The sequence below is a fragment of the Penaeus chinensis genome, chromosome 17 (assembly GCF_019202785.1).
Source record: "Penaeus chinensis breed Huanghai No. 1 chromosome 17, ASM1920278v2, whole genome shotgun sequence".
NCBI lineage: Eukaryota > Metazoa > Arthropoda > Malacostraca > Decapoda > Penaeidae > Penaeus > Penaeus chinensis.
In genome coordinates, this window is record NC_061835.1 from 8,391,614 (window position 1) to 8,400,140 (window position 8,527).

Here is an 8,527-nt window from a genome sequence, read left to right on the forward strand (position 1 = left end):
ATAAATCTTCCCATATAAGATAATAGAAGTACCTGTGAACAGTCTACCTGGGCTATCTTCTTCCGTATTGAAGCATCTCGGACATGGCAATAGTTAACCCAATGCTACCGGATGGTTTCTCGATATGAAAGCCCCCTCTCCAGGTCTGTATTCATAGAGGCCCATGCCCTGCTGCCGAGAGATCGTGTCAGATGGTATGCATGTACATTCTACCTGGCGGTAAAGGGTTAACCCACCCATGATGGGTTCCTTCAAATGAAAAACACCATAATTTAAAGATAGTAGCTATAGCAGTGAGTACCTGATGGTGGCCAAAATTGGAGCTAAAGCAGAGAACACTAGCGTTTCATATATAAGACCAGCTGCTGTTCATTTTCTATAAGATACCTTTCATTGTTGGGTTAAAAGCCCATGCGATAAATTATGGCCACTCATTCCGCAAAATGTAGTCATTAATTCTAAATGGCACATGTCCGTGCTGATCACATGCAGTAGGAAGAGATTATACCTTTAGCGACTGGAGATACTCAGGCTGCTTTCAGTTAGATGATACAGTGTAATCTCCTGCAAGAGCTTGTGCTTATGACAACTTTCAACAGCCACTGAATTGCACAAAGGAGCAAAATTAGTTGGTTTTGTCTGGAAATGGTAGACAGAGCAATGCGTTCCTACAAGAAGACTAAAGCAATCCAGTCTCAATCCTTACTTCAGTCTCCCAGTTGGCCCTGCATCTGTGGCTGTCTATGATATACTTGTCAGTAAATTTCACATTGGTTGAAGCTGCAAAAGGCCTCAATCTGTCTAAGAATGGGCTAATTTAGATTCACCCACAATTTGTGCCAAGTATGTCGATGCAAGTCTGTGGTGGTTTTGGGTAAGGATGAGAAATTGATGAGTTACATTATACAACATTTGGCACCTAAAAGCTGTAGCTGAAAGTTGAAAAAAATGAATGTTTCCCTTCACTGTAGGGATCTGTATGCAATAGTAACACTAAACATAATATTGCTTTTGTGAAGGAAAGAAGAGGTCCATCCAATGAGCCAATGGCATTTTGAAATAGCTGCATGCGCGTCCTGAAACACTATTTCTTTTTAATTTGGTTGAGGAAATTACATTGAAAATCTAAAGTTATTTACATTTAATCTATAAAAACAAATGCCTGTTGTTATTTTTTTCTATTATTCTTTCAAACAACCTAGTGTTATTACAAGGCAAAGCAGAGACAGCTATGATAACTCTTACTGACACTGGTGAATCATAAGTTTGAAATACACTAAGTCTACACTTGGTAACTTGGTAATCAACAAGAATACAGTGTAAGAGAAAGTTCTTTGTACTTTCTAATTAAATGTCAGTTGAGTATGAGTGTGCATGTTCTCTGGTTTGGAAAGTTTGAATGTGCAATTTGAATTTGTAGTGAAGGGCAAAATAGTGATGTATAAGAATTTTTATCAATTAGTTAATTATTTTTTGTTTCATTATCATTATTATGTGTGTGTGTGTGTGTGTGTGTGTGTGTGTGTGTGTGTGTGTGTGTGTGTGTGTGTGTGTGTGTGTGTGTGTGTGTGTGTGTGTGTGTGTGTGTGCATGCATACGTGCATGTGAGAAATTAGTCATTATTTAATAAATTATTTTATACATTTTTTAAAACAAAATTATATTTACCCCTGTCAAGACTTGGCACCAGAGAGCCAAAGATAAACACAGATGATATGCCTTCAAATGACAGATGGAGCTTCCATAAGGTCACACAAGCTAGTCATGCCACATAGCGGGCTTAGTAACGACAGGCAGGGCACATGACCTTCCACTGATTATGCGGAGGTTGGCCTTGACTTTGGCGTGAGCAACAGGAGGGAAGGATAAGGGAGGTGGATAGGGTGAAGTAAGAATAGTAACAGTCAAGAGGGTGAGGAGGTGATAGTGGAGTGGAGGAGGAGGAGGAGAGGAAGAGGAAGAGGAGGAAGAGGAGGAGGAGGAGGAGGAGGAGGAGGAGGAGGAGGAGGAGGAGGAGGAGGAGGAGGAGGAAGAAGAGGAAGAGGAAGAGGAAGAAGAGGAAGAGGAAGAGGAAGAGGAAGAGGAAGAGGAAGAGGAAGAGGAAGAGGAAGAGGAGGAGGAGGAAGAGGAAGAGGAAGAGGAAGAGGAAGAGGAAGAGGAAGAGGAAGAGGAAGAGGAAGAGGAAGAGGAAGAGGAAGAGGAAGAGGAAGAGGAGAGGAAGAGGAAGAGGAAGAGGAAGAGGAGGAGGAGGAGGAGGAGGAGGAGGAAGAGGAAGAGGAAGAGGAAGAGGAAGAGGAAGAGGAAGAGGAAGAGGAAGAGGAAGAGGAAGAGGAAGAGGAAGAGGAAGAGGAAGAGGAAGAGGAAGAGGAAGAGGAAGAGGAAGAGGAATTTTGGAAGAGAAAGAGGAATTTTGGAAGAGAAAGAGGAATTTTGGAAGAGAAAGAGTAGTAGTAGGAGGGGAAGTGAAGAGGTGAAAGGGAAAGGAGGAGAAAGAGGAAGAGGAAAGGGAAGAAGTATGGTGAAGGAGGGGAACGGTAGAAGAGAAGGAATGGGAAATAAAAGGCAGAAGAGGAGAATGTGGCTTGTGGGAAAGGAAAGAGGAATGGCAGGAAAGGGGAGAGGAAATAGGAAAAAAATCAAGCTCATATATGGTCCCAGCTTTTTGTACTGATTACGTCATAGATACAGTCAGATCTAAATTTTGTTCAGATTGGCTTCAAGACATATTCAGCATCCAGAAGTGCCATAGCCTGTAGTAGAGTTCCTCTTTATTTCTTTTGTATTTTAGACTTGTGAGTTGTGCAGGAAAGTAAGTATTAACCCCTAATTATTATGGATTGGGACACAGGAAAATATGACAATCCTCAGTATTTACAGTGATTCACGGCCTTTTAAAAACATGTTGCTGATGTACCTGTGTGTTCTGTACATCATCAGTCTCAAATGAGTGCTTATTAATCAATTATTTTGTAAAAAAAGTCAGTATGTAATTTTTAACTGATGTTAAACTGTAAAATACTGTTCTACAAATTTTTAAATAACCTCCCCATAGTTTTATCATAACCACCCAAAAAGATTGGCCAGTTCTAGACAAATAATAATTTGGGTCCCCAACGAGCGGATGGCACTGGGTATGCCATTATGCGGTGCCATCCTCAACTCAGTCCACCAGAGCCATTGCGTGATTAAGTGCCATCCACATTCAAAGGGCTTAGAACCTGGCCAAAAGGCTAATAATCTTTGACCTGCACCTAGTTTCCGAGTTTGGTAAACCGAGTGAAACCATGTCTGTTGATTAGCTTATTAGGGTTATTTTTATATTTTGGCATAATTTTTTCTCCCCAACTTTTTTTACTTTTCTTCCGACTTACCTGTTAACACTGCATTTACTTCCCTAATAATCCAGGTGTGACGGAAGGGATGGAGAAATTGTGACAGTTCATCCATAACTTGGATCTCTTTCAACGTCCTTATTTCTTTCTTTTTTCTCTTATCATCCTGTGTTTTCTTTCTGTGTCTTTTCTTTCTTTCCTCCATCTCTTGTTTTTTCTCTCCTCCTCTTGTTTTCTCTTCCCCCTACTCTCCCTCTCCCTCTGTCTCCCCTCTCCCTCTCTCCCCTCTCCCTCTCTCCCCCCTCCCTCTCTCCCCCCTCCCTCTCTCCCCCCTCCCTCTCTCCCCCCTCCCTCTCTCCCCCCTTTTCCTCTCTCTCCCTCTCTCTCCCCTCTCCCTCTCTCCTCTCTCCTCTCTCCTCTCCCTCTCCCTCTCCCTCTCCCTCTCCCTCTCCCTCTCCCTCTCCCTCTCCCTCTCCCTCTCCCTCTCTCTCTCTCTCTCTCTCTCTCTCTCTCTCTCTCTCTCTCTCTCTCTCTCTCTCTCTCTCTCCCTCTCTCTCCCTCTCTCTCCCCCTCTCTCCCCTCTCTCCTCTCTCCCCCTCTCTCTGTCTCTCTCTCTCTCTCTCTCTCTCTCTCTGTCTCACACATACACACACTGAGAAAGTGTCAAATAGAAGAGGTGTTTGTTTATAACTGTACTCTTTGGGACCATCTGTTGCCACCATCCCACCTGTTATCACACTTTCACTGTCATTCTCTCTCTCTCTCTCTCTCTCTCTCTCTCTCTCTCTCTCTCTCTCTCTCTCTCTCTCTCTCTCTCTCTCTCTCTCTCTCTATCTATCTCTCTCTCTCTCTCTCTCTCTCAATCAATCATCTTTTCCTTCATTCCTTTATCAGTTTTTGCTTCTTAAGGGAAAGGTGTAAGGAACAATATTAAGGTCTCGCTCCGGAGGCTTTGTAGTGTCTGTCTTGTCATTGTGAGTTTCTTGATGTAGCTGAATGTATCTCTGAGGGAAAAAAAATCTCCTTTTCAAAGAAGTTGATTTATTATGTATTATCAGGTGCTTTATTTATGTATTTATTTACTTATTTATTTATATATTCATATATATTCACTTGAGTATTTACAATGTACATTTTCTGTTCTTCTTCTTTCTTCTTTCCTTCCTTTCTCCAGACTTTAGTGATGATATATAAGAGGGAAAGTAAGTCTTCTAAGTTTAAGAAAATCCATCTCAGCAAGTTCACATCTCTGCGTACTTCTGTTCCAGGTCGAACGAGAGAATGTAACCTCTGGCCAGACCCTGCGGGCTGCCCTCAGCAAGGTAGAGGCAGCACACCCAGGCTTCACCTACGAGCTGGTGATGGGGTTGGTACGCAAGGCTGACCTCACCGTAAACATGAATGAGTCTATCCTCCGTCTGCAGGGCTCAGTGAATGAGTCAGAGTGTGAGTATGCGTGACTTTGATCATGGTAAGGGGTTGGGGAATGAGGTGGGGTGGTGAGTAGTTGTGGAAGTAGGTAGTGGTATTGGCTTTGGACAGAGAAGACCTTTTTGTAAGCTGGACAGATTTTTGTAAGAAACAATGGTCCCAGCATGGTAGATGTAAGGATGGGTTAAATTTGTTTGATTAGAAAAAGATAGTTTTGGTAGAAAAAGTTATTGCGTAATTAAAGTTTTTCATTCCAACATTGTTAGTGTGTTTTTCCCCCCCACTGTGAGTTAGCTGATCCTTGACAATAATATATAAAAATGTAAAGTAAGAATATAATTTATTTAAGTTTGATGTCAAGAATTATAAGGGTGGCATGAAGACTTCATGAAAATGATAAGGGGGTGTCATATTAACCCCTGTGATCTGGATGATATTACCATGGCATGAGGGGCAGGTGACATGAACATATTGCCGATGAGAAAATTTAGCTGAGAATTTCACCTGAAGACCTGGGTGACAGGAATGATTCGCCATGAATGCACAGAGCTCTTGAAGGGTAATTAGACTCAGTGGACATATAGGAAGAGATTTTGTATTATTTCCATTGGTAAATGAGTGTGGAATGTACCATCTGTGAGCCATGACTGGAAGAGAGCTGGCTCTAGAGACACTATTTTCATGCTATTCTTGTCCAGCAGTATAGATCATATTACAGAAAATTGAATTAGTGGGAAGCAGTGTTACTTATTGATACTATTATTGCATTGAGTTAAGGACTACCTAGAGAGATGATATAGAGGGTGTGCAAGGAAAATAGTCTATTACCATTTGTATAATGCAAATCAAATAAGAAATATAGACATTGGAAAATGGTGAAAAAGAGAATCAAAAAACACTTGTGCAGAAAATGATAAAATAATATTTCAAAGTACTTGAGCGGCACACCCAGCAGAGTGGCTGCTCAAATAAGCCTAATGCCCGTATTTTGGCCTACATGATGGCAGTGAAGCATCTGGATCCAATGGGTTAAGGTGACATGGAAATGCCTAAAAGTGCTGTGCTAACAGTATACCCTTTTTCTCTCCTTGTGGGCTCAGCTGGTGACTACAGGGTGACCAGAACGGAGGACGCCTTCCAGGAGCTGAACAAGAAGTCGGCCAACCTCAAGCGCATTCTGTCCCGCATTCCAGATGAGATCACGGACAGAAAGACCTTCCTGGAGACAATCAAGTAAGTCTTGTTGCAAAGGGGTTATGTTGTGGCAACTGTAAATGTTTGACGTTAATTTTAGAATCTCATTTACTTGTACATTTACATCTCCATTAATATTAGCTTAATGATAATCACAAACATCATTACCGGTATGACAATCGCCCCTACCAGCTGAAACCCTTAACCTCCGATCCACCCAACAGGGAGATTGCCAGCGCCATCAAAAAGCTCCTGGATGCTGTCTCTGAGGTTTCACAGTACATCCCCGGCACACAAGGGAAGCAGTCGCTGGAGCATCGCAAGCGCGACTTTGTCAAACACAGCAAGAAGTTCAGCAACACCTTAAAGGAGTACTTCAAGGAGGGACAGTGAGTCATTCAGGAGGAGCGAGGGAGACGAGTTTGTTACCGTAGCTGTTGTTTTTTGTATCATTATAACTTTTTTATTAGTGTTGTTGTTATTATTATTATTATTATTATTTTTATTATTATTATTATTATTATTATTATTATTATTATTATTATTATTATTATTATCATTATTATTATTATTATTATCATTATTATTATCAATCATCATTATCGTCATCATCATCATTATTGTCATTGTTGCTATTAGTAATATCAGTATTAGTATTAGTATAATATTAAGTACCATTAATATTACTATTCCTCCAACTTTTTGTTATTATTATTATTATTATTATTTTCTGTTTTCATCATCTATCTGTTATTGGAGGATTATCATATTTCTTTTTTCATACATATAATTTTTGTTAGTTACTATACCTTGTCTGCTTTAAAGACAAGTATCACCAGCTTTGATATTAAGATTTTTTTTTTTTTTTTCTTAGTGAGATTGTGTGGTTGTTTGCATGTGCATGAGTTTAAATGTTTGTGTGCTTGTGCCTCTGGGTGTGTGTGTGTGTGTGTGTGTGTGTGTGTGTGTGTGTGTGTGTGTGTGTGTGTGTGTGTGTGTGTGTGCGTGCACGCATATGCTTTTGCTATTAGTTGTAGCCATCTCTAAGGAAGACTCTTAAACCAAGCAATGTCACTCTTGCAGAGCCAACGCAGTGTTCGTGAGTGCCACTTACCTGATTCATCAAACCAACCTAATAATGCTCACCGTCAAGGACAAGTGTGAGTGAGAGCCTTCTGGTCATCTTGCTCACTCACATAGTCTCCTTCAAAGTCATCGGGTTGTGCTGCACTGTGAGGCAGAGGATCCTTGCGTTCCCATCCTACCCCCATCAGTCCTTTTCTCCTGCCCCCTACACCCTCTCAGCCCTTTTGGAACAGCATGCCCACCTGCCAATAGACTCAAAAATGGAGTGGTTCCACTCCCCCCTCCTCCTGCACCCTCTCTCCAGCAGGTCCACGATGGGCAGATGGAAGGGGAATGACCTCTGAAGCTCGGAACAGAAACGAGGATAAAGAGGACCCACTCGTGCTATATGAGTGCAGGTGAAGAGGAAGGAAACCTTTGATTTTCCTCTGCGGCCGAGTGTGCTTGCGTCTGTTATATATATGTAAAAAGAGAGACAAAAAAGAAAAAAAAAAGAGATAGAGCAGTTTGTTGGATATATTTTGAAAAGTAGATATTTGCCTTATATGTATATAATGCATAACTTGTAACATAAGAAAATCACGAATATGCTGTCTATTTTAAAATGAAGTCAATGCTTTGTGGAAGTAAAAAAAAAAATGTATGCATTGGAAGTGTGATGGAATGAGTATGAGAGAAAGCCTGTGGATGAGATCTAGGAGCCACTAGATCAGATTCCCATGCAAGATGTTCATTCAACATGTTTTACAGAGTATTTTTGTCAACTCTGCTTTCTCAATATTGTCATTGCCATTGTGAAATCAGTCTTCTTAGGCTGTCATTCATGAGCACCACTTTAAGGAATGGCATATTGAAATGGTCTAAGTTTATATCTTTTCTTTAGTGTGCTTTACTGGTTCTTATAAATCTGTTTAATGTTCATATGTAATAGATTTTTTTTAAGCTAGTTCATACAAATAAGCTATGTTATTTCTTTGTGTCATTCATCATTTCCTGCCCTTTTCTTCTCGTATATCATTAAGCCTCCTAGCTGAAATTGTACAGTGCTTTGAGCAGTTGTTAGAGAATTGTATGTGTATGAACAATGCAGAGAGATGTTTATACTGGATGTCCTTTTTTCTCTTTTTTTTTTTCTTTTTTTTTTAAGCGAAAGACAAGCCAAGAAGTTATTTTGTGACAAAAACTTTTCGAAACTTGTTGCTCATCACACCAAGTAACCAGAGTACAGAATTGGGAGAGGAATGCAGAGACCTTAATCACACCAAGGTTCGACACATTCCAGTGCTATGCAGGGCTCAAGGAACTTGCAGTGCCTTTGCCAGGGAGACGTAAACTGTCCCTGATTTACTTGTTTTGGCTCCACCGGTTTCCTTGGGCTTTTGTGTTAGGTTTATGTGATACCGTTTGGTTTTCTTTTATCTTGTATCTTTTGTCATTTCTCCTTTTTTATTTATCACGTTCTTCTCTTTGTAGTTTTTTTCTTT

General features: G+C 40.6%; 1 protein-coding gene across 1 annotated transcript in view; it reads left to right on the plus strand.

Moving 5' to 3' along the window:
• LOC125034192 (programmed cell death protein 10-like) overlaps nt 1-8,185 on the plus strand; it is a 25,264-nt gene extending 17,079 nt beyond the window's left edge. Inside the window, exons 3-6 of the mRNA XM_047625880.1 lie at nt 4,601-4,778; nt 5,864-5,996; nt 6,182-6,346; nt 7,041-8,185. Coding sequence (XP_047481836.1) covers nt 4,601-4,778; nt 5,864-5,996; nt 6,182-6,346; nt 7,041-7,125 — 561 coding nt within the window. The 3' untranslated portion in view covers nt 7,126-8,185. The remainder of the gene's footprint in view (nt 1-4,600; nt 4,779-5,863; nt 5,997-6,181; nt 6,347-7,040) is intronic.
• Nucleotides 8,186-8,527: the final 342 nt, after the last annotated feature.